The 27546-nt window shown below is 38.0% G+C and overlaps 1 protein-coding gene across 2 annotated transcripts in view; it reads right to left on the bottom strand.

Annotated features, from left to right (window-relative positions):
- Window positions 1-603: 603 nt before the first annotated feature.
- Window positions 604-27546, bottom strand: part of STK39 (serine/threonine kinase 39) — a 103979-nt gene continuing 77036 nt past the window's right edge. For both annotated transcript variants that reach the window (XM_065670480.1, XM_065670477.1), the window contains 4 exons: window positions 23575-23627; window positions 21644-21712; window positions 6120-6184; window positions 604-2082 (listed from right to left, as the gene is read on the bottom strand). In XM_065670480.1, the coding sequence (XP_065526552.1) occupies window positions 2008-2082; window positions 6120-6184; window positions 21644-21712; window positions 23575-23627 (262 nt within the window). In that variant the 3' untranslated portion in view covers window positions 604-2007. The remainder of the gene's footprint in view (window positions 2083-6119; window positions 6185-21643; window positions 21713-23574; window positions 23628-27546) is intronic.

Raw genomic sequence — 27546 nt, 5'->3', positions numbered from 1 at the left:
ATAACACCACACCCCCAAAGACACCCCAAAGCCAAGTTAAAACACACTTACCATTTCTGTTGGCTGCCTACAGCAGGCCAGGCCCCACCAGAGCACAGGGTCATTCCAGCACAGACTGCAGCATCTACCACACTGCCCAAACCCACCCCAGGGCTGGGGCTTTCCACAACAAAGGACCTGGGGGGCACCAATAGCACTAAGAGGGCCTGACTGCCCCAAGGAGCCTCAGCTGTGGCCACCAACCTCACACCTGGGCTGCAGGCAGCACATGCAATCCTGCCCTAGACCCCTCTCACTTTCTTCCCCACACAAACCAGCATCCCATACATACAGGCTTACAGGTCCTGCCCCAACCAACCAAGCCATTTCTTGGAGTACAAGTACCTCAGGAGCCTTAAGCATCACTTCTACAAAGCACTAGAAAGCAAGCAGTCAAGAGCTCAAGACCAACCCTCTCCTTTTGAGTGAGTGAGCAGTATTTTCCCTCCTCCTTTTCCAGGTGCTGCTTATAGCCTAAGTAAGGGCAGCAGACATTTGTAACATCACCCTGCCGCACAGCTGTTGAAATGCACACAGAGCATGGAAACTCGAAGTACAAATCAGTTTGTGCAATACACCTTTATTTTTCTTTTTAACCTTTGCAGTCATCTTGGAGTAATCATCATGTAAACAGTAGGATGGGATGGGATTACATTGAGTCATATGCAAATGGCTCTAGAACAACTTCAACGATTATGACAAGGCATTATAAATAACTTCTCTTAATAATATATATTTGCCATTTTCAGTACAATAAAGAGCTGCCGCTTATCTAGGATTAGCTAGGAAGTAGTTTAAATTGTAACCTCTGAGAAACATGTCTCCAAATTTCAAAAGTCCTTCTAAGCCTCACTAGCTCCATAACATCTATGTCACAGGCTAAGCATAAGACTACTTGGGTCAGAAGTGTTTTCTTTGTACCAGAGTTTTACTCGATCATTGCACAAAGCCCTGTTATTTTCACTCCACCTTGGTATTTTGCAGAACTTCAAGTAAAGCTTCAGTCCCGTTCTTCAAGTTTTTATCACCTGTATGAAACCAGTTTCTAGCATTAAGGGTATGCCAGATCAGAGATGGACACAGTAAGCATTCTACCTTAATGGCAAGAGTTCAAAGTAGTTCTAGCTCATAGACCCCCCAATATAGCATAGTCAAAATACTCTAACACCTTTGCTACTGCATATCCTCTCCTTGCTCAGATAACTATATTTATATATATTGTACCACATGTATGGTACTTCCAGAAAATGGAGATTATTTATTTAAGCAGCCCCAGGCACATTCTCAAAACATTGTCTGCAAGGCACCTCCCACTCCCCTGACAATCAGTTTGTGGACTGGTTTTTAAACACACAACCAACAAAAGCTTGCTAATGCCTAACTAATTGATTTCAAAAAACCTCTAGAAGTTCCCAAATAGTTCAAAGATATACCTGAAACTTTTTTAAATAATGGGAGATTAACTGCAAATAGCACATAATCAAGTCAAATCGGTTTCTTATTACTAGGATGTGTAATGCATAAATATATGAAAAATAAAATTCACAGTTTTAAAACTAGAATTCAAGTTTGGCTAGTAATTCTTAACTTTCATATTTATGTTAATTTTTAAATAGAACAGAACAGAGGCAGTATTATCAACCACAAGTACAGGGAAAATAGTATCACTCAAAGTTTATGAAAGAAGTAAGCTTGATAGAAAATTCCTTTTGTAACCCATAAATACCGCCACCTGAGTACATTTACACAGGCTTTTCACTTAGGGGGAATCCAAATCAACTGCTGAGAGACATTTAGTAGCATTTTGAATGTTAGCAGCAGCGGTGCAGCTGTGGGCTTTGCTTGTTCTGACTTTGTGAATTGCTAGATAATGAAGCAGAACTCAGTGTGTGGTGCATTAACTTTCCTCTGCATCTAAGCTGGCCTCTTCGCAATCTCGCAATTCGGCTTGTGGTCAGGGGACAGACATCAGCTGACACTTAACTGAGCAAACCCAATCAGTTTCACTTCATCAGGAATCTCAGTGCCATCACAGCCAGAGGCCTGCAAGTACAAACAGAAATATTTAGTGTATCACCCTACAAAGAAGGATTTGACAGCCAGGCTATAAATCTTCGCCGCATTGATTAGTCAGCAAACAGCATACTTGAAGGAAAGCTTTCAGACTGCTTGGTGTATCCTCCATCAGCATCAGTCAACTGCATCCTTAATTTTAGCACACTCTTTTAATCAATATTAAAAATTTGAAAAAAATATTGACAAATGAACACTTGAAGACCTAAATTCTTCACCCCAAACTTTCCAGACTGAAGCCAAATTTGCTTTTTCTCATGAGTACATTGTTTTCAGTCATAAAAAGCAAATAATCTACATGTGTATAGAGTCCTTTTACCATAGTGATGTGGACACCAAATATCTTTTAAGTCCAGCTATCAAGTCTGTCTGGAATACCAACCCACTGAATTTTTAAAGAAGAAATTGAAGTAGTCTATAAAAGTAAGTATTAATATTTGCAAAAGAATATCTCCTTTCTGATAGTAGTCTAGTATTTAAAATTGTACATCTGAGATTCTTCAGTAAAGCCTGTCACAATACAAACTGGCACAAGTAATCAGCTTATTTTTCACAGATAACAGTAAGAACATAAAAGCACCTTGCTCAGGAATGAACTGTTACTCTAAATCTGCTAAAAAAAATACATACACTGTAGGTGAAGTATTTTTATATTTAGATTTTTAAATACAAAAATTACTTCTCTAGGACAGAATTCACTAGATTTTAAACAAAGGGTGTTTTTTATGCATTCTTCACCTGTGTGGTAGATAAATCAAAATAAGAATACAATTGGATGAACAGTGTATTTCTGACATTTCTGACAGATGCTTTCAGACTCCTTGGCACATCCCTCACGAAAAGTCTGAACAATTGGTTCACCCTATAAAAATGCTCTTGATCCTTTTATACACTAGTAGCAGCTGAACCCTTTAGTAGAACTGGCTTGTGTATACTCAATGTAAGGAAAAAAGCTCTCAGATTGTGCACACAAGGGGCACCGAGTGACATTATCTGTTGAGTTTTCATGACCAAAATTAACTCATTTGATATTTGTGGAAGCATTACATCAGGCTAGTCCTTCACATTTACTTTGATCACACACAGAAAACAGAGGTTCTCTCTTCAGACAGTATTTTCACAGATCTTATCCATTGAAGCAGCAAGTTAAAGGTCTGAGATCATCACCACTGACTACTACTAAGATATCTCAATGGCTTTTGGATTGCGATTTTACTAAATAAAATGTGCTTGAATTTTACCCTTAAAACATCATTCTACACTCTGGCTAGCTATCAATCTCCTCCAAGCTATGCTAAGTAACATACCTTATCAATAAATATTGGCTAGTATTAATGTACCTGAAGGCTTGTATTTTGTGTTTAGCATTAAGTACTACTATTATACACTAACTGACCATTAAGGAAAAACTCTTAGTATTTGTGATTCACCATTCAGTGACTGAATGCATTATTTAATCTCTGGGTTTTCCTCCCCTTTTCAAATTAAAAATCCTTACATAAAATGCAAATTCTGCTGCGCAATAATTGAGCTTTACCAAGATTACTTGTGTATTAAAGCAGCCTCCTTCCAAAGTGTGGACAGCTGGATCCTGCAGGGAAGTCATCAGTCTCTGTTAGCCAAGACAACTAAGGGAGGTTTAGTACTAGATACATATTCTGTAGAATGACATCATTGTAAGATGAAAGATGCACCATCAAAAAACCAGGCAAGAGGGTGATCCAACCTTAAAGACAGATTTATCCAGGCACCTTAAATAACTTTGTTTACTATTTTGGCAATAATTAAAGACAAAACCCGTTAAGACATAAGCTGTTCTTTTTTATTTTTTCCCCACAAAGACGAAAACATTTGCTGTCTGAATACAAATATTATATACCAGCAAAATACCAGGAAAAGCAATCTGCAAGCAGTTAGATACTAACCAGGTTCCTTCTCCACAAATAGTAGTAACTAGTCCTAGATTGAAGATGACTTTTCAGTTGAATTCCCTGAATGGATATGGGATTAGGTACATTTTTACTTTGAATCCCCATGAAATATTTACTAACAAAATGTGTTTTAATCAAGCTGTATACAAGTGCTCTAAAATTCAGTTAGACCCTGTTAAGAGGTAACAAAAACTCAGTACAAACAAATGACAGAGTTCTCCTAGGCAACAACTGTTTCAGCAACTACAACACACAATATAGGAACAGGCAGAAACGGAACATATATTAAATTAATCCAAGGATAAGCATAAATTAAGATACTTCTTGTGGGTATATTCCTTTTCTGGGAAGTAGGGAACTAAACTAACTACGTTAAAAATATCAAGAAGAAACTTAAGTTAAAAATTGACCTCAGGAATTGTTACCTAGGCAATGCAACTTAACTTGAGAAGAACAAAGACATTGATTTTGGGTTGTCTATTAATTCTGATTATGGTAAGGAGTAGGATTACAACAGTGTTCAGTCACTGGAATTTGAAACACTATGTGAGGTTAACTGCACCCCACCAATAAATTCAACAATCTCAGAAATACCCAAACCTCAATTTTCAAGTGGGTTTGTTTTTAACATATATAAACATTAGCAGGATACTGTGGGATACTACATTTTGGAATCTCAAGCCTCTATTTTAAGCACGTGAACTAGAAACCCAGATTTCTACAGAGCTTCTGGACTATCTACATATCTAAATGCTCTTGGTGAAATGCCACTGACTACACAACAAAGCTAAGTCAGATGTTTAGACAGCAAGAACACGGATCAGCTGCAAAAAGAGAAGCAGCAGCCTTTAAGCTATATTTAGTTAGATTGCTTTACTTCTGCAGCCCTTACCAAGCTGTATGTCCTTATTTCCATACCCCCCCAACACTTTTGAGAAAGAAAGATGGAAGTTCTAGTGGTTTTACCGGACTGCAGAAAAACTGAAAAATTAGGAAAAATGAGTCCAAATTACTTGGTCAGTTAAAACTACTCAAATCTATATGGAAAAATTACATAGGAAGAATAATCCTGAATCAATACATTATCATTAACTGGGTCACTTACTCTAAAAATGGCTCTCTACAGCTCATCTGAAGCAGCTGATTTTATAAACAAAGGTGAGACTCTGAAGACCTGCTTATCTAACAGCCATTCAATCTAGCCTTTCACACGTAGCTGAGTCACTCAGCAAGGGGTGCTGTAAACTAATTGGTAAGAGTTTGGTATTTACATTACTCATCATTCAATAGCTTTAGGTAAGTAAATTTTTCCACTTAATTTTAGCAAGAAATTAAAACAAATACAGTACAACAATTCTTCATTAAGTTTTAGCAATGAAAATTTATTACTATTAATCTATCATGATAGCATCAAAATTGACCCAACTTAGGACTCATGGACCAGCGTACAAAATGCAGCGCAGAAAACAGTCCCAGGGTCTGCTGTAGATACAGAAAAGAGAAAGAGGTGGGGAGGGAGAAACAGCAATGAAATACAGTGAGAACAAGATCAACTTGCAAGTGAGGATGGTCAACTGAAAGATGGTTGAAGGGAAGAACTGAGAAGCAAGCAGTGGAGAGAGCAACTTGCATGCGAGAAAAATGGCAGGAGTTGTTGGAAAAAATGGGATTGGAACAAAATGTCCATTAGCAGAGGTCACTTCACCCAGCGCAGAGCTAAGGGAGTGGGAGTGGAAGGGAGTTAACCTAACAACTACAGTTTTCGCTGCTTCACTTGTTTCTGTAATTCTTCCAAAGTGGTTTGTCCCTGCAGTTTCCCACCTAAACCTCAGACTTCCTCAGAACTCATGTGAATGAACCTCCTTTCCCCAGCATGGCTATGGAGCTGTTTGACTGTACATATCCCCAATGTCCTGTCAAAACAGAATTTAGGTATTTCTCTCACACATGGCGATTTCAATCACCTTGCCTGTCAGCACATTTACTCAGCAAAATAGCTGCAAATGAGATAAAATCCAGACTCAGTGTGAATACTGTGATAATCAATTTGTTTCTTCCCTTCATGCTTTTACTTACCAATTTAAAAGTCAATGTTTTCAAGGCCTTTGGATCATCTACTATCTTCTGTAAGTTAGCAGCAACTGTAAAATAAAGTATGAAAAATATATTATTTACAGAAAACTGCATTCAACATCAAGCCTCACATTGCATCTTCTACTTAATTCTACACACACCTAATTTACATGTCTGTAAATTACCACTTGAATCATTTCATCACTCTCTAGCTGTCATTTGGAAGTCAGAGGGCAGTTGGTCTGCCATAAATGCCACCTCCTTTCTTTTTCAGTCCCTGATACGTTGTGACCATATGAACTGATTCAGGGGAAAAAGTCTGCCTGAAAACCACAACAGAAAAAAAAAAAGTAACAACTGATTTTAAGCTTAGTCTATTCCACAAACAATTAACAATCACACAACTGCAAGTGCCAGGAAAATGGGAGATTCACGCAGCCAAGGAAAAGTTGATGGCTGTCATTATTTATATATCATGTTTCTACTATAGCCAGGACCATAATCTGCATAAGCTTCCAGATGTCTGAGCTTACTGTCCCCTCTTAATTTCTGCTTCCCCTGGCTTTATGTGCGCACTCCTGTCCCTTTTTTGGCTGACATGAGTACCCACACAGACTCTTGGATCTTGGCAAGATCTTGGTGTTACAGCTCACTACCAAAAGAAGAATGAGCAAAAATGAGAGTGATCTTCAAACTGCTTTCTCAGTAAGCATGGCAGAGATTTGCGCTGTAACAGCAGTAAACAGTTTTAACTACATCTACAGAGCCCGACTGCCCAGAGAAGGAAGCTGTGTGCCATAACAGAAGCAGGAAGGGAATAAATGCTTGAAAACAGAGAAGGCAGGAAAATAATAAACCCTTTTCCTATCAAGACTCCTATGTCACATTTTCAGTTGGTCTATTATTTACAATATTGCTATCATTAATCTTGATCAAAAAATTGGCTGCTTTCAGCTTTGTACCTTTACTAAATTTGCTCCCCAGCTTTGCACATAGATGCTGAGCTACCTGAAATCCTGAGCTCATTGCAAGCTTTTGTTCAAGACTGACTTAGAAGCACAAAATGCCATCACCAGGACATCAGCATGAGATAAAGACTCCATGCTTGACAGAGCTGTTTAGACAAGATTTTAAAAAGGAAATAAACAGGTATTAAGTAGCAGACATTTCTTAGTACACTAACTAGGTAAGTATTGAAAAGCTGAGAAGCAAGAAACCAGTTGTTCGCCATAAATAATACTTTTCACAGACTTCACAGGGTGGAAGATATACAGCAAACATTTGCATGTCAAATGTCCTATCGCTACAAACTCAGGCTCCTACTTCCTCCATCTTCTAACATCACAATGAGAAAATTTTCACTCCTACCGTGCCTGATCATATATGACTTACTGTGTAGTAACAGAAATTGGCCTCACAGGGGTAAGTTCAGTGTTTGCCCAGGGAAGTTAGAGAAGTAGAAGATGAGGCAAATCTACCACTACCAAATGCAAACTGATTTTTGGGGGGTCTCTTTTCTCTATGCTGCTGAAATGGCACCAAGAATTGTTTATGCACCCATAAAAAATTTGACCAGGGATGGAAAGGTATTTGAAACTAGAAACAAGCTTTCAAAGCAAGCACAAGATACCTTTTGTATATAACACATTTTGGGGAAAAAAAAAAAAATTAACTCTCACAGTTAAATTAACTTAATTACAGGCACTACAATAGAAATACTTTCTGTTTCTGCTTTTAAAGCTCCATTATTCATAATCTCCTTTATTCTAGTCATTACAAACAGTTTTTATTTTAATCACACAATTCATTTCCACAATCAGTAAGTCAATTTTATTGCAATACATCCTCCTACCTGATGAAATACGTACAAATACAGATAATGCTTTTCATTACAAATAATACTTAGAACCTCATATGCAGGCAAAAAGGAGTGTTCAGCCTCATAGCTCCTGAAGTCAGGATAGAAGAGCTTCAATTTTTTATGTCTTAAAAATCTATAAAACAGGATCATGCACTCAAGAGCAGCTCCAGCTCACCCAAATCCCTGTAAAAGATGTTTTATTAAAAACTCAATAAAAGAGAAAGAACAAATTCTCTAGCTACTGTTAAGCTGGCTTCACTGAAATGGAGTCAGTGCTACAAAACCAGACAGAAGCTGGGTCCTAAATTCAAAGATTTCTAGCTTCACCGATTTTAAAATGTTAAAAGAAAGATGAGCTTCAAATGCAGGCTCCTCTTCAGGAGTGGCAGCCTTTCATTTACTGTTGAGCAGTTGTGGAACAGCTAAGGCAAGTCAGCACGCTGCTAGGCTATTTTGCCTGAATGCAAAAACTTCCAGCTGCCCTTAAGCAAAGATACTGGCAAAGTTATTGATACTGCACTGGCAAACAGCACCCCATCATCAGCAAGTGTTTCAATGGACTATCACACAGTGTAAAGCAGCACTGAGGACTTAAAAACCCCCTAACTTTCCTGATGATTCTTTACCAGGGAAGAAATTAAAATTTGCAAAGCAAAAAACGCAAAAGATAAACTAGGTATGTATGTAAATGGTTAACTCTAATTACTTTTTCTAATTATTATTTAGACACCATACCAGAAAGGAGAGATATTTTAGATGGATAGCATTCTCCAAGAAAACTGCTTTTCAAGGAACAGTGCTCATTAAAAGTCTGCAGGGACACAGTTTTATTTGTTCATTTGTCTTTACATTTAATATGAACACAAGCCGAAAACTCTCACATATAAAACGCTAGAGAAACATCTGAAGCAAGCATATGAAATATACTTTATTTTTGCTTCTCTGATGGGCCGTAACTAAAGTGGGCATATTTAATCAAATAGAAGATTAGGAGGATTTAAGGGAGTGATGCCAGATGTTTTCAGGCTATGCTTGAAAATGAGAAAGCAGACCTGCAAAGAGACCGTAACATTAGAATACAAGTTTACATTAAAAATAGTCACACCTGCAGTTTCCTGCAGAGAGATCTGTTAAATTTCAATTATATACATTCAATATTTTTCAAATAAAACTAGTGTTTTGTGTGACTTCTGGTACTCTGTGGCTTATATTTTCTGGTCTTTACAGAATGGCAATAAAAATGCTTTTGCCAAAATAATGTCATTAATCCTGTTCAAGGCACCATGAATGCGAATCCCCCCAAAGGCACGCTTTTTCTGCAATATCAGAAAGAGTATATAAGTAACATCAACCAAGAATCAAATACGTGAGTGCGATTAGCTACCAAAACCATACAGTCCTGTTGGTATCTTTTCATTTTTTTAACTCCTCGCTTTTGTTTTGCTAGGTCTTGTGCATTCTTACTAACATACTTCTAAAAAATTTGGACTGTTACTAAACAGAGTTTGGACCACTAAGTATGCAAAGTCTCCTACAAGACACAGAGGAACGCATGCCAGACATAGGCTCACAACAGTAAACAATGTTCTTGCGTACAAGCACTTCCTGCTACTGTTCAGCCCTATTCAGAATTACTGAGCACATTAGGCAGGAAAGAAAAGCAATTCTTTTAAATTGTAACTGCTACTAGACGCTACTGATGAACATCTCCCCCACCTACTAAATTTATGTTCTTTACATCAAGGAAAATGATTTACAAGGTCAAGACGCACCAACTGTCCCAGTACACAGTTCACATGCAAAGTTTTAATTTGCCTTAAAGTTACTAAATGCAGGTGAACCCAACCACATCTGCAAACACCAGGGAGAAAAATAATCATCCCACTCTCACCACCTCTCCCTCCCCCATGCCCCTAACAAATCTTCTATTTCAAGTCAGTGAACAAAGTCAATTTAATACAGTAATGCATTTCCCTCAAGTGAACAGTAGTTTCACATTAGGAGTTTCCAGAGAGACAGGAATCTTTCTCTCCACTGACACTTAAATTATTTGGAAAAGTGGAGAGCATTGTAAATATATGTCTCTGGATTCTACTTCATGCTTTATCTCCAAGTTAAGTATACTACAGCTCCTACTGACAAAGCCATTTTTTCTTTTAAGTACACAGGAGTCATGCCTTGGATAATGTACTTCTGAAATTCATAGTAGATTAGCTTGCCTGAAAGCAGCACTAATTGACAATTTCAAATCCTATTGGGAATTCACTTTTTCTTCAAGGCCTGGCTATACTAGACTCAACTTTATCTTGCAGAGTGTTTTCTCAAGATGTTATGGCCATGCTCCTATAAAAGTCAGAGGAAACATGAACAAGATAACTGCAGGAAAAAAATAACTGGTGATGGGAAAAGCTTTGCCAGCAATAACCTCAAGTAAATAGAATCGCAGAAGAGTTAGGGTTGGAAAGGACCTTAAGATCATCCAGTTCCAAACCCCCTGCCATGGGCAGGGACACCATACCCTAGACCAGGTTGCTCAAAGTCCCTTCCAACCTGACTTTGAACATCACCTTGGGCAACCCATTCCAGTGCCTCACCACCCTCACAGTAAAGAACTTTTTCCTTGTATTTAACCTCCCACTTATATCTAACTTCCCCTGTTTAAGATTGAACACATTACCCCTTGTCCTACCACTACAGTCCCTAATGGAGTCCCTCCCCAGCATCCTTGTAGGCCCCGTTCAGATACTGGAGGTCCCCATGTGCCTTTTCTCCAGGCTGAACAACCCCAACTTTCTCAGCCTGCCTTCATATGGGAGGTGCTCCAGTCCCCTGATCATCCTCATATCCCTCCTCTGGACTTGCTCCAACAGTTCCATGTCCTTCTTATGTTGAGGACACCAGAACTGCACACAATACTCCAAGTGGGGTCTCATGAGAGCAGAGTTGAGGGGCAGGATCACCTCCTTCGACCTGCTGGTCACGCTCCTTTTGATGCAGCCCAGGATACGGTTGGCTTTCTGGGTTGCGAGCGCACACTGAAGCTGGCTCATGTTCATTTTCTCATCAACCAATGCCCCCAAGTACTTTTCTACAGGCCTGCTCTGAATCTCTTCTCTGCCCAACCTGTAGCTGTGCCTGGGATTGCCCTGACCCAGATGTAGGACCTTGCACTTGTCGTGGTTGAACTTCATAAGGTTGGCATTGGCCCAACTCACAAGTGTGTCAAGGTCCTTCTGGATGGCATCCCTTCCCTCCAGCATATCAACTGCACCACACAGCTTGGTGTCATCGGCAAACTTGCTGAGGGCACACTCAATCCCACTGTCCATGTACCCCACAAACACGTTGAACAAGACTGGCCCCAACAGTGATCCCTGAGGGACACCACTAGTTACTGGTCCCCAGCTGGACATTGAGCCATTGACCATAACTCTTTGCGTGCAGCCATCCAGTCAGTTCTTTATCCACTGAGTAGTCCACCAATCAAATTGATGTCTCTCTCAGTTTAGAGACAAGGATGTCGTGTGGGACAGTGTCAAATGCCTTGCACAAGTCCAGGTAGATGACATCAACTGCTCTACCCCTGTCCATCAGTTCAGCAGCCCCATCATAGAAGGCCACCAAATTGGTCAGGCAGGATTTCCCCTTAGTGAAGCCATGCTGGCAGTCACCAAGCACCTTGCTGTTTTTCATATGCCTTAGCACGGTTTCCAGGAGAGTCTACTCCATGATCCTGCCAGGCACAGAGGTGAGGCTGACTGGTCTGTAGTTTCCTAGGTCTTCCATTTTCCCCTTCTTGAAAATGGGGGTTATATTTCCCTTTTTCCAGTCATTGGGAACTTCACCTGACTGCCATGATCTTTCAAATATGATGGACAGTGGTTTAGCAACTTCATAGAGTATACTTCAAATCACGCCTTGGAGCAAAACTCTTCTTCAAACATTAGCAGCAGTCAGCAAAATAGGCTTTTTGTTGTTTACAACAATAAATGAGGTGTCTTTCTGCTTCCTTCAGAAGGCTCCTGTAGGACATATAATCAACCTATGTACCACAAATTATTCCAGGTTCTTTCGCAGGTTTTGCTCAGTGACAAATGGTTCTGCCACTGTCAAAGTAAGTGCCTGCTTAAGAACATACAATAGGATAAAACATCAAACCAGCATATAAATATACACAACAGAGGCTGCTAATTGCAGATGTAATAAATAAAACTTCCACACAACTACGGTCCTATAGCGTGCATATTTATGTAGAATATACTACAAATCACTCTTTGCTAGATGACAATTTTGGCCAACCACATCAGTTATAATTTTTACATAAGCGATCAATACAAGCTGAGGTAACAGAACAGAAAAGGCCATCTTCAAGATCACAAATAAATGTAAGAGAATAAGCATACTTTGGGCAGCCTCAAGTAGCTGTTTTGCTCCTGTAACGTGACAGGACTCTGCCCGGTTATTTAAAATTCTTAACACAGCATGAAACCTAACCCTAATGGCTTCTGAATAGGGAAACTGGAAAAGTTAAAATTAATGAGACAGCAAATAAAGCTATGATGTGAAGTACAGTAGAACTATTTCCAGCACAATGCCGACCAGCCAACTGCGCCGGAGCCATCTGGCACAAACAGAATCTAAAACTTGAGATGATATTTCTGGGGTGCTCTCAAAAGAATAATGATTCATCCGCTCTTCCATCTTGAAAAGAATGGATGGGGAACCTTCTTAGGTTCAATGGTTTGCAAAGCTGTTGAATATTGTAATCCTGAAATTCAGATGTGAGGAAAGGGAAAACGTTATTCAGGCACAAAATTACTGTCACAAAAAAACCACACACACAAAAAAAAAAAAAATCAAAAAACAAAACAACAAAACCACCCCTGAGCTCTGAGAAAGTGAAAAATATTTTAGTAAGTGAAAAGCAAAATAATTTGCGGGTAGTCCAAAACTCAGTCTGTAAGAAACAGCCACCTTCAACTACTCCCTACTTCATCATCGGTTTTGCTGTTGGAGAGGCCAAGCTCAAAGCTCCGCAGATTTACTGGCTCTCCTGATGATGGTTTCAAATGTTACCTCTTCCCCAACTGCAGGCAGTTATTTTGCCATTTTCATCTGGTAGATGGAGTTCTACATAATTAACTGCCTTGGGAGTCTGCCGATTTGAGGATTAACACTGTATTCTTCTATATGGGTCTTAGGAAGCAGGATGCTTGAGTGACAGGGAATACTTCTCAATGGAATTATCACATATTCAGCTGCCGGTAGGGCTTTTCTCTGAAGGGCTAAATTTATTATTCACTCTCTTAAGGCAGTTTCAATATTGCAAGAGGTTCATTGCAATATATACATTCATTTTTATTTCATACTGCACAGTGGTTTTCATGCATTTGCAACTTCATAACAAAATCAAAACTAAGTTTTAAAACCTAGCTAGCTATGGATTATAGCATGCAAACAATCAGAACAATCAATCTTTAGAATTTTGTGGTAACAGTGCCTCCAGATCTCTGACTTTCTTTTATCCAATAGCTCATGAACTGACTGCATGACAGATTAAAAGGCTTTTCAAAGAGAGTTCAAAAAGGTCTTTTAAGTGCAGTGCAATTCCATTAGTTCACCCATTCAGGATGCTTGTCATAAGCCCCCTTTTATTTATGTTGCTTGAGAACAGTAGCAATGGAAATATTAAAGCATTTTGTGATCTGTGACAGCTAAGTAACAAGTGCTTATTGCTAGAGGACTGCAAGGAGCTAGACATGATTCTTATAGAAAGAAAGAAAACAGAAAGATCAACAGCAAATCTGGCTTCTTTTCTGAAGAAGCTATTGGACAGTGATAAGGCAGAAACATTAAAACCATTTAGAAATGCATTATTTATGAAGAGGCTGTCATTAGGAATTTATCAAAGATGATTAAGGCTCACAAATTTGTCTGAATTCTCTAAGTACATTGCTGAATCAGTAGATACAGATAAAGACAGTGGAAATGATCTCATTTGAACATTTGATACTTCAATATCCAACAGCTTGATTTGCAGCCTCACAAGCAGACAACACAGCTGAAAAAGGACAGCTATAAAACAACAGAAGGCCAAAGCAGCTCTCCCTTGAAAGGAACACTGGGATACTAAAAAAGGTCTCCTTTAGCATCATTATGGATGATAGCACAGTGAAATTCCCACAGCTTAGAGTAATTATTAAAATCACTTGAGCCCTGTGGTTCACATAGGTTCTAAGCCCCAACACTGTAAACATGGTAAACCCAGGAATGTATGCTGTTTCACGTGTGGGTAACGTATAAGGCATGAGGAAGAACTGTACCAAATAAAACCATCCTCACCTAGCCCAACACATAGCAATATTAAAGAAAGGAGGCAAGAAATACAAATTATGCACAGAATATGTGCAACAGACACATATAGTGCACATAACAGGTACCTTTAGTGAGTACCAAAATCTGTTCTGACTTAACTTGGGTATTAATTCATTTGTTGTATAGAGACACCAAGATTTAGGCTAGTTCACATCTCTGTAGACATTTTTAAGGACATTAACCAGTAGCTTGGCATCAGGGTATCTCACTCTGAGAGACAAAGGGGGGGATGGGACGGGAGTGGGACCAGAGCTGTAACAACTAACCTGCTATGCATGTTATTCCAGAGCTGAAAAAATAAAGAGTTTAGGAAATAACAGTAGACCTCGAATGTCTTCACATTAAGATCCACTAACACTGGGGTTTAATAGCAGGGGGTCACAGATAAAAACTGGAAAACTGAGGACTGATAAAGTAATAAACAAGATTTATTTTTTCTTTAAGTAGCTGATGGAAGAATTTCCACCCAACAGCAGCAGTATATTTTTGATACAAGAGCACTGTATCAAACTGGAAAGTGAAATAAATTAGTGATAGAAATCAACCTATCTCAATTCCAATAACACATTACTAAACTCCCAAATTCTCAATTATTTACTGTAGATATCTGATCCCAAGGTAATGTTTTACACTCTACAACCTGTGAGAGAAAAAAAGCCAAAAGACAACTAACATTGTGATAGCTGTTTTTATTGATTAAAATAATAACATAACTGGCAAATCAAGCCTTTTCCCAGAAACTTATGAAAAAATAGGTTAATATTTCAGATTGATTCCCATCCCCCCGAGTGCATGAAGAACACTTAGGCAAACCACTACACATAAAAACCGAAGTATTATAAAAGGTAAGTGGAATATATTTGGATACTTACAGGCTTATCTATTTCAGCCCCTGATTCTGCATGTGTCTAATGGGAATAGATTATCCAGGAAGATGAGGGAGGAGAACAGCATTTTGATGATACTAAGCATTCTAAACCTCAGTCTAGTCTCAAATGAAAACTTAAAACTTAGACCTGCTGTCCAACATTGCTAGTAAGGATATTTAACAAGCCTGAAACAGTACAGTAAATTGTGCTCATAAATTCTCTATGCAAAAGAATGAGTGACAGTACAAGGTTGGAAAAAAATTGTTTGCCAATGAGCGAATGTAGAAAGCAAGTGTTAGCTTTCAGACAAAGCTTTTGGCAACAGTTTGATAGCCAAGATACTGAAGACAGCTTTACAAACACCTTCATCATGCTGGATTAGAGTTGAAATGTAGGCCCATGCAGAAATAAGGCAGGTTACATTCTGCTATGCATATTATTACTTGGTAATCTCCTCTCCCCAACAGATTTTCACAACCTCCCCTGTCCTGAGTTCTGCTATGAATTATAGATATTGTTCTGACAAAACTATTAAGATGATGAAATAGCAGCCAGGCTACTTCAATACCTTATATCTGAAACTTGAAACAAGGAAAAATATATTTAGAAAAGACTCCCTGATGTGCAGGAGTTAGGTTCTGAAATAGACTACCTCTAGTTTGAAGAGCCTCAATAAATCCTTATTTTGACATACTTACCACTTGTAGAGAAGTGAATGCCAAGGAAACAAATAACAGCAACTAAATTACTATTGGAAAGAGGAACATTACTTACACTGCTGTCTTTGCAACTTCTGATACAAATTCATAGGGCTTTTGGGGAGTGTTGTGGTTTTTTGTTGTTTTGGGGTTTGTTTTGTTTTCAACTAGAGAGAAAAGACCTCAAAACTACAATTCAGAGCTATGAGGGCCAGGAACACACTCCAGGCCCAACAGTTTATCACCTACTATATCAGGCAAAACCCAAACCACTCCCACTAATAAAAATGGATTTATCTCTCATTTATACAGTTAAGTAAGAACTGGTGGACTGCATGCTGAAAAAAAGAAACTTTATTTGAAGGCAACTGGCAGTTCCACCTTTTTTTTGTTTTTTCTTAAAGTAACTACAAATCGTTTTCTTGATCATGGCTGTACCATAAGCATATTGTGATACATGAATACACATGTATGCATGGAGAATAATTTGCACACTTGAGAATTTCTTACATCACGTATTTGTTCTGCCACAACCACCGTGACAGCAGTGGCAATTATTCACCTAACACAATACTGATTTTTTCACCTTGAACCTTGAAGTTTTCACCACATTGAAAGTTCAGCAAGGTGGGAACTTGCATGAAATCGGACAGCTTCGCACAACATACTTTCTCAAGTGCACCTTTTAGGTACAACCCATACAGCTAAAATAACTTTGGAGGCTCAATTAGTTGCAAAGCTTGATTACCTGTGGGTGTACCTCAAGCTTCCAGAACTCCTGGCAGTCCACTCATTATGAGTCACCCTTCAATGCATTAGCTTTAAATGAGCCAGATGTGTTGAAATATTTAAGTCCTTAGTTAAGCCCTGGGGATTTTAGAGATATTCTCCTATCTGTAATGCATTTGCCTATCTTACTAAAGAGATACAGAGTTATATGCACACATTGAAGGCACAAGAGTTTCTGCAAACTGCTTTAAAATAGACACGTTTTCATTAAACACACATGTCCTTTCTGGATAACACATTAAGAAGTAAATGTAAAGTATTTAGTCTGACATTTGAAATTGTTAGGGTTTGTAAAGACATTTTCTCAGTAGAAAGTTTATGAGTACACTGAGCTTTGGAACATGTGACAACGTGATAAAAATTCCATCACCTACCCATAGCAACATTACTCCTCTTTGAGTAATTAATTTATACATTAGCTTATGTCTCTTTGAGGACATAAACTAATGCAACATGTTTTCTACTTGTTTTACTACTTGCAGCACTATCCCATTTTCTGGGATTACAGTAAAATCATAAGCCGGAATTAGCTGAACAAAATGCACCACTGCATTCCGTTTCAAAGATGATTAATCTAACAAGACAGCAAAGTAAACTAGGTGTAAGCAAATGCAGAGCAAATCCAAGGAAAGCAAAAGGGTATTCACTGTGTAACTGTATGACTTTTCTAGGAAATGAATTATCAGTGCCATTATGAGTCAAGATGTTGTTACATAGGGTACACTAACAAACTGGGCTTCTGCTTTTTCATCTTACCATTTTAGTAAGATGACAGCACCTTCAGCATTAGCAAACATGATACTCTAAGGCACCCTGCTGTTTCAATTCCAAATGCTTTAATACTATGATTAACCGGGAACTGTACATACTATTTGCTGTTTAACATCCCTTGAAATAACGTCATTCTGGCTTTGGTTAAACATATTCTCTGCATTCACAGCCAAATAACCCATCCACAATTTTTTCTTTTTATTCTAGATGCCAATGTAAGTCCTGTCCACTTACCACAGTAACTGCACCAAATAAAAAATCTACACTCCTTCCCACCTCAAAAAATACCCAACAGCCCCAAAACCCTTAAGTCAAACTATTACGGCATCTACTGTATTTGCACTTGTAAGAAAATATTCAAGACACTAATAAAAAAGCTTCTACTTTCAAAGTATTATCTCATTTCAAAATATGATCTATTGGGTTTTTAGCTGGTTCTTGTAAGCACATTAGGCCTTTCAGCAGGAAGCTTTTGTTTTGACTGCCTAAAATCTGTTCCTCTGGTTACTAAGTGGATACCTGGGTCTGGCTCCAACACCAAAGACAGATATCCATTTACCAGTAGTTGATGTCTGGTGTAGTCAAAAGTGACAGTGCATCTTCCACAATGCTCAAAGTAGTTACAGATACTTTTGACAAAAATACCTATAATAAAGGTAAATTAATATAGTGAAGGGCAACTGCACAATTCAATGGCATGGCCATCAAGGCTTTTATTTAAGCAGCATTCAGGAAGGTCAGTGCTTATTTTTTATATACAGCAGTTAATAACTGTAAATACCCCTTTCAGTTCTGAAACTCCAGCAAGGCCTCTAGAAGATTAACTGTAGCCTAAGGCTTCACTGAAATTATATGCACATTGTACACCCCAATGAAGCAGGATTGCAGCTATGTCATTTTCAACAGAACTGACTATTGATATGATTTGAGTTTCCTTTATGGTATCAAAAATAAAAGAAAGCATTACTAGATGAATGTTTACTAGCTAATATACATATACTGCATATACACAGTGGCATATTTCCAACCCAAAATGTATTTTGAAAATATTCCAGATCTTTCATATAACATAGCCAGTTCAGTACTGTATAAAAATACCTCATCAGCTAGATATCAGTGTCTACATGTAAACTCCAAGACTCATTCTCCTCTGCAAATGTGAACTCTAGTCTGCTTTTACACAGAATTCTCTGCACCGATCCCCTTGATCACAACTGCCTATGAAACAATGCTACTGTCAAAAAGAACAGAAACCAGTCAATCGTAGCCAGAACTGAACATGCAAGATGGGATTTTTACTTCTCTGCAGAACACGTAGCTGAACTTATTACTTAGCAGAATGGAAATCTTCCTGTGAAGTTTGTGTTAAGTGAAGCAAAACCAGCAAGACTCAAAAAGTGAAGTATGTTGATGCTTAGCAGAAAATTCTATAGACCTTACATGTCAGCTGGTCCCCACTATAAGCTTCAGCTCATGTATGCCATGGCAGTACTTTGCACAGCAGCTTTTGCTGACTCCTATTCAAGTGTCCTTTCAGAAAATCAGCTGTTATGCCAATAAACTGCTAAGTTCAACAGAAGCACAGGTATTTTCACCTTTCTTTTTTCTCCCAGCCTCTGTATGTTCCAACATCCATGAAAAGAAACTACAAGAACAACTTTTATAAGACCACCTCCAAACTTAGTTTTCATTAATGTTATAAGGGCTGAATTTCTGCATGCTTCAGCTGAAAAGTGAAAGCTAATTTATCAGCTGCTTTCACTCTGGAAGTTAATGGAATCAGTTCTTCTGGTGAAGAAGGTTAACCAAATTCTTCTATACTATTCTCCTCTCCCTACATAGGAAGACTTTAAACCTTTTAATTTTGAGTGAACAAGGTGTAAAATCATCTTACAAAGAAAATTAGTTTTGTAAGCTGATTTACATTTTCAGCACCATCTGCTCTCTTATACGACCCATTGCTTTAAACTAAGGGACTGAAACATTTCTCAGGACTACACTGCTACAGTGACATTCTGAAATTTGCAGTAAGCTGCCTGCATGCAAGTTGTCTTATTCCATTCCCATACAACATTTAGACAGTTTTCCCAAAGCAAATCACAAACATATTCTTAATAATGTTCACATTTCTTTTAAATTAAAATAAAATTGCAAAATTGCATTCAGCAGAACTTGTCTTTCAGTAAAACATGAAATCTAAAGTCATTTCCTAGGAAGATAACAACGGCCACACATATTTGAAAACACTGAATGGAACTGAAATTGAAAATTATTGTACAAAGCCATGCAAGAATTTGTGCCTGTGGAACTTGACATAAGTTACAACATCACAGGAAAATGGATGTATAAAACTGATTGTAATTAATGAAATTATATTTAAATTGAATGCTTTCATTATATACAGGAAAGTTATTTTCCCACCTTTTTTTAAACATTGCAATAAAAAATAAATAGGAAAGAACACAAAGGACCATCATCATAGTGCTAAAAAGCAAAGTCTGACACAATTCAAAGCAAGAACTAAGCAAGGAAATAAACTTTCATTATTAACTAGACAGTGCCTTTAACCAAGCCTGCTAGGAAAAGCCTTCCTTATTTAAATGTTCATATTTCTTCAAGGACCAAAGTCCCACCTCTGAAGCCATGAGGGATAACTGTCTTAATTTCCCTTTCCCCCACATCTCCTCTGAAAGATGGAGAACAAATCCCATTCATGGTGCCATTTCCATAGAAGCACTGGCCCTATGCATTGCAAGTGAACTCTGCAGCAAAAGGAAACGGGAAGAGCAAAGAAAGGAAGGTCTCTCTGGGTGCCAGCAGGACTTGGACTGTAGCATCACCATCCACAACTCCACCTTCTGTGCAAAAGTGCCGGCTGACTGCCCAGGCAGGTAAGATAGCCAACAGGTAACAATTCTTCTCTTAGACAGTAAAAAATCCTTTATTATTATTTCTAAATGAAGTATCTTGTGGCAATGAAAATAATAACAAAAAAACCTCAACAGCAGTATGGTATTGACTGCTGTTGTAGTAAACATCATACTGGATGTTTAAAAGGCAACAAACTAAGGCCAAGCTACCCCTCTTCCCTGAGCCCTTATGGTACCAGTGCAATAGAAGCGACTTTAAGAGAAGAGTGCCTACTAGCCTGTACCATCCCTAAGTACTTTTTCTTTAGAAAGTAAAATAAAAGCATAGGTAGGGCTTTTGTTTCTTACATCAACTAGAACCAACCTGCATTCTGAACATACAAAAGCAAGAAGTATTGGCTTCTCTCTGAAATCCTTTAGGTAGCTTACAAAAGCATTGAGAATGTGCTTAGATAATCTTCCAGGACAGTCATATGAACTTAAGGATTTGTGAAACACTCTCCGTACATTGAGAAACTTGGTAATGATATCTGCACCAATTGATATAAACTTCTTTGCAACACAAAGATTCATTTGCTAGTATTCCTTGATTCGGTTCTCACACATTTACTAGTCTCCCCCCTCTGATTTTGGTAACTATCTATCTACTGGTCTTGATGAACCAGAAGAAGAGAAGGGACTGCAGGGAAATAAGCACTTTCTAATTAATCATCTCTGTCAGGCACTGAATTTCATAAATAATTAAATAAATTAATTAAGTAATTAATTAATTAATTTAGTGAAGCACAGAATAGAAAAACAGAGAAAAATCTTTCCTCAAAGATGGCAAAAACCATTTCTGATCATTTTTTTTTACCGAAGAAATAATATCTCTTTAGGTTCAATTTCCATAGATCCTGAACTCTGGCTTGCTTCATCTTCCATAAACCTAAGCTGAATACTTGCCAGCTTCAGAGATGCTAAAGCACACTTTGCAATATCCTACTGAAAAATCATTTTATCATTAAACAAAAAAATTAAGTTAACACAAAAATGATCAATCATTGAATTGCAAATAATTCTTCAGGAGATCCGTATTATTTCATCCCTCTCAAACCACTAAATAGTTGTGACTTCCAAAAGCAATCCTTGGACTGGTATCAAAATTGGCTTGTTGATTGAACTATGCATACATGAAAGCAAAATCAGGACAAAAAGGATTTTGTGAAAACTAGCATTAGAGGAAACATTTTTCGTAACCATTTAATACAAATTTGTCACAAGAGCATAATTGCAAACAAAAAATGTAATTTACCTATAACTACATCATGGCCATCAACCAGGCCTGCTGAGAACAGCTCCTGAGAAACGCCATCTGCTGTGTCTGTCCAAAAGGTGAAATGAATAAGTATGAGACTCCACAAAAACAACACAAAGTATCAGTCATCCAATGCATTTTAGCAAAAATACATTTTAGTTCCAAAACACCCATGGAGGCATGCATGAATTCAGAATTATCTTTAATTAGGAGGAAAAAAAGATAATTATCTTATCAGCCTCTGCACAGCAAATCGCATGAGGTGATGATCTGATTCATTGTAAACCCCCTACAGACCTTTCCTAGCCACCAGCATTTCTCCTCTATTATCTATGTACTCCTACATAGTTTACAAGTTCAGTATCTTCACAACCAAGAATATAAACTATGTTTTAGTGTGGTTTTCACTGCTTTCTTTATCCTCTCCATTGTTCTGAATATCTACATAGAGACACGCTATATAAACTTTCTTTTTTGTTACCAGTGGGACAAAGGAGTTATGGGAACAGTCATTATGTAGAGCTTTAGGCTTAAAGTAGATTTTAAGTACTGTGATGATGGAAATTCAGAGGTTTGGATCCATTTTCCAGCAAGTGCTGTACCAGAGTGGGTTTATTACCAAGTCCCTGTGACTAGTACTTGCTCTTGGATCCAGACTTCAGGAGGCTTAGCAGTAAGTAGGAGGAAACAACAGGAACTAGCCTAAATTCCATCTAAGTCTCAACTATAACATGGCCTCAATAACAAATATCTTCATTGAGCACATGCTTCAAGACAGTTACATTATTTCCTTAAGAAACACACACAGGTGAAAAACAATACAACTGACCTAGCTGCAATTTCTGGAGAGCTCTGAAAATGACAATCACAGCTGCCTTCTGACTGGCTTAGTGACTACTAGAAAGAGTCCTGGTATGGCATATCCTCTACTTTTTGGCCAACTAAGAATTCTCAAATGGTTTATGTAAGTGCTTAGAGAGTATTAAATAGTTCTTTTGACAAGTGACTAAAGCAGGATGGTCTGTGCCCAATTAAGGAAGAGATCTTTCACATTATTACCCATTGTCAAAACCAATGAGAAATGCAGGTGGACAGCAGAGAGTATATTCATGCACAGAAATACTGCACACAAAAGATACCATGATTTACAGGAAAAGAGAAATCCCGTCAGTCTAGATTAATTTTTTTAGGTGGAAGCTCTTTGAAGGCTATTCTTAAATATAGTAAATACTGACTGCTGAAAACCATGGAATGTGCTCATAGTTCAAAGTGTTGCTACTAAACAAGAATGATACCTTCCTACTGAACATATCAGCTTCTTGTGCATTTTATCCCAACAATTGCTTTTCTTCAAACAAAAATAACTTTATAAGTTATTAGAACTCCCAGCATTACAAAGCAAATACGCTCCTACAAGCCTGCAATAGAATTTAGAGTTTCTATGTAAAAATTTCTTTCTGGTGATGATACCAAAGCTACAGACGAACAACTTTCAGTTGAAGACAGCATTGTTAACAGAACTTCTTTTATTTCACAGGAGAGAGAAGCTTGAGTATTACCACCATCGCCCATACACTTTCATGGCTACTATATTCCGCCTCCTACGATGTTTTCCACATGTGAAAATGGAAATTCCAAAGCTGTAAGTATTGCTATTCACAATCTATATATACCACACAGATCATTTCAATAAGACATGAAATTGATAAAGTATACGGTAGATCAAGTCTAGTATATACTATATATTATGCAACCTTGCCACTAGAATTTACAAACATCTGCAATTCTTGATCAGCTGAAGTTCAATATAAAGCTCTGCAGTGCAGGAAACAATCCAGAGAGAGAGTTTGTATTAAGCATAAACAGTAATCAATTTCTGAAATATCTTTTTGAGCAATGAGAGAACAATTCAGCTGAAGGAGCCTTACCTCTGCCTGGAGTAAACTCAAACCGTATGTCATTAAGTTCTTTCCTGGAGTTCCTGAAAAACATTGAGTGTATACATTAAAATGTAATGAAGACAGAACAACTATTCAGTTCCTACACCCGAAGAACACCTGTGCCACTGATAACCCCATTTTCCTAATGTGAATTTCCTCAACTTGAAAAACAGCGCTCTCCAAAAATGCCCACGCTGGAGAGACTCCACCACATTTTCATGGCAGTGTTCTGGGAAAAACTAACAGAAAGATATGCTTAAACTGAGAAATACCTATGGTAACCTAAAAGATAAAATAAGATCCTCTGGTAAATATTTTCCTTTTCATCTTCAAAAGACACTCCACCATACTGACTCTGCTCGTTCAACATAGTCTGAAAACGTATGTATTACCTCTTCTTCTCCAAGAGTATTCACTTGGACTTAAAACGCCCCACCTGAGGTCACATTTATACAAGATGTGCTCATTTAAGAGAAAAAGTATCTAGCAAACATTACATGCTAAAATGCAGCATTTGATGCATGGTGTTTATAAAGCTGTTTTGAAATGAGGAACTTATTTCAGTGGCCACCATTGTCTCAGCAGTGAGGTTCTAGCTACACATAAAATAAGCAGCAGAGTATGAAAGCCAAAGGTTTTTATCCTTCCTGTTTGAAAACTGCTTTAACCAGTTCAGTGTATGATATTCTCATAAGGGACTTAATGCCTATATTAAAGAAGTCCTTTACAGTATCATACCATGCTCCAAACTGCCATTCCTTGTATGTTTCCAGCTTGTTTTAGTTAATAATTTCTACCATCAATAAAACATTAGCCTCTTTGCAAAACAGACGTCCATCTCATTTTTGGAAATGGCAAGCCAACTGAGCATAGGGATGAACTTAATTGCTGTAGCACACTCTTTTTCCAGTGAATAGCTCAATCCACTTGAAAAGCTAATAGCAACGGAATGTGTTTTGTATTCCATTATTCTTCTCCTCAGCAAGGAAACTGTATGCAAGCTCATATTTCAGCGTACCAGGCCATGAAGTCTTGCTGTGGGAAAACTAAATCCAATAGGCAAGCATGCTCAGCTGTGACTTACAGCTATTATCACTTGCTAAATACTTATAAGAATATTACAGTCAAAAACTGGCAACATGCAGGAACACAAAAAGCAAACTGACTGGCAACACAGACAAAGGCAAGATAGCAAACCCTGAAAAATAAGTATGCCACATGCAGGGCATAAAATGACAAGTACTCATTTACTGAATACACTGAAAGCTTCAAAGCTGAAGGAGTTTTGGGTTCCTAAAATGCTACTCTAAATAAAGAATTATGGGAGTTTAAATTCACTAATACAAAGCTGCAAATAATGCAGCTAGCCAGAACAGATTTACGAGGTTCATTTACTTTAGCTATAGAAATCTGCTGCCATTATATGGAATATTGCACTGTCTATTTTTATTCAACACAGAATCAGCATGAATCTCAGTTCTTTCTTCTCCCCCACTAAAAAACCTGGATAGTTTTCTGTCTAAATAAAAAAACATATGACAATCCACTTCCCTTTGCTGAAATTAATTATATCTAATAAGCTTGCTAAAACTGCTGCTTTCTAAAAAAGGGAAGTTGCAGAGAAATTTAGCATTTTTCTTAACATATGTTTTGACTAGACATGGGATGCAGCTCAGACACTGATTTCCTGCACACTCTTTTGAAGTCAAATGCTAAAACCAGCTGAGAAGCAATTCTGTAGATTTTTGCGCTCTTACAGTTAATTACCTAGAAAGTAATAAATTAGGGTCTCAGACTGTATCTTTCTGCAGATCTCCCATAAGTAGGACATCCACCATAAAAATGGCACTCTCATGAAAATTACTACCTTTCCAACAGGCTGATAGAGCTACATGAAAGACCAGCTGCTCATGATACAGAAAATTAGTGAGTCAGATTAGTGACAGAAAATTAGTGAGTCAAATCCGTTTATTTAAGCAAAGGTGAAAATTCAGGGAAAGCTGATATGTATTCAGCCATCCACCTCTGGATGGCTATCTGGAATTGTTACACTCTGAACTATTCTGAACTTAAGACTCTGCTGTTTTCCTTTTAATGGTATACTATAATTCAGGAAAGCAAAACAAAAGAAGTCCAGCAAGAGTAATTTGCTAGAAGCCTGTAAGTGCTTTTGCTTACAGTTCCATTACCTTCCAGACATTTATTTCCATAAATTATTTATTCCATTATATATTCTACCAAATAGAAGATGTACTTGAGCTATTCCCTAAAAGCTGCTCATACTTTTCTCCAGTCTTCCAATACGTCTCTGGTTCTAGTTAGTGTCATTGTTACTGTAAATTAGTTTACTAGTTCCCTTGATACACTTTGGTGACGACTGTTCGGATTTGTTGACTTATTTGCAGGCAAAGCTTCCAAGCAGCATTTCATTTGTTCCACTGGAGTTCTCTTTTTTCTTAGATCCATTACACTCTTACCATGCAGCAGCACATACAGGCTTTACTTCTACTAAATAGAAACAGGATTTGAAGAAAGGCACTTATCTTTGTGATTAATAATTTTATCTTCATCATTTCTTAATGGTCCCTAGTTTCTCTAATGCATTTGTGAAAGAGATATTCATTTTAAAGTGCAAACTCAGAATTTTTTGCCATCTCTTATAATACCTCTTATTTTCTTCTTGTTCTACGCCATTGCAGACTAATATACCTGGATTATCGTGGATAAAACCAGACCATCTCCTTTAAAAAGTAGTAAATTTTGACTACTTTCTTGTATTTTAGTACACTGTCGTGTACTGATTTCCTGGAGGTTGCTTTTCATCATGCAGTCACCTCCAACAGTAGGAATTCTACAGAACTGCTCTGAACAAGGCCAATACCAAAGCACAACATACTAAGATGTTTAGCAGCCATCTTTCTTGCAAAGTAACTTCAGAATATAAAATTTTACACTTTCTGAAAGCATATTTTGCAAATTCTCATTATTCTTTTGTTTTCATCAGGACCACTTGATGTGCGCAATAAAATTGCTAGGTCTGATTTTCTAGAGAGTAATGCTTCCTCAAAGAACTAGAAAAAAAACATGGGCCAACTTCATCACTTATCCCCCTGTCTACAAACTGAAACCATCCTGTCAGTAGGTGTCCTGGGTTCAGCAGTAGCAGTCAGTTTTTCTCCTTAGTAGCTGGTGCAGTGCTGTGTTTTTGACTTTCAGCCTGGGAACAGAGCTGATAACACCGATGTTTTTAGTTGCTGCTCAGTAATGTTTACTCTGAACAAGGACTTTGTGAGTCTCATGCACTGCCAGGGAGGAGGGGAAGCGGGAAGGAAGCAGAGACAGGACACCTGACCCAAGCTAGCCAAAGAGGTATTCCATACCACAGCACGTCATGCCCAGGGAGGTAACTGGGAATTACCCAGAAGGGCACTCTCTCTTCTCTTCTCATTATTACCATTGGTGGTAGCAGCAGTGATGTGTGTTATACCGTAGTTACTGGGCTGTTCTTATCCCAACTCGTGGGAGTTACATTCTTCCGATTCTCCTCCCCATCCCTTCGGGAGCAGGGGAGGGGTGGGGGTGGTGGTGGTGGTGGGGTGGAAGGAAAGAAAGGTGGGGGGAAGTAGAAACTGTGTGGCTGACTGAGTTTAAACCATGAGAGTAGGATATGAAATGAAGATGCTCTGTTTTAAAGGAACAAGATTTCAGGTTTTCGCCTGTAAAGACAAAGTCTGTCAAATAATTACCTTATGATAGCATAATTCCTGCTATAGTCAATTAGCTGTGTTCTGTACGCTTGACAAAAGATCTACATTGTTGAATTAAAAGAGGAAACTGTGGTTGTGTAATGGTGCAACTGTAAATTGGACACATTAAACATCATTATTTCTTTTGTCCTTAAACACAGAATGTCTATCATATGAGTGAGAATCAAGGAAATTAGATGTCTTGGAATTAAAC

The sequence above is a fragment of the Lathamus discolor genome, chromosome 3 (genome assembly GCF_037157495.1).
Source record: "Lathamus discolor isolate bLatDis1 chromosome 3, bLatDis1.hap1, whole genome shotgun sequence".
Taxonomy (NCBI): domain Eukaryota; kingdom Metazoa; phylum Chordata; class Aves; order Psittaciformes; family Psittacidae; genus Lathamus; species Lathamus discolor.
Note: the sequence above shows the minus strand (reverse complement) of the source record. Positions and strands in the feature narration are given on the sequence as shown.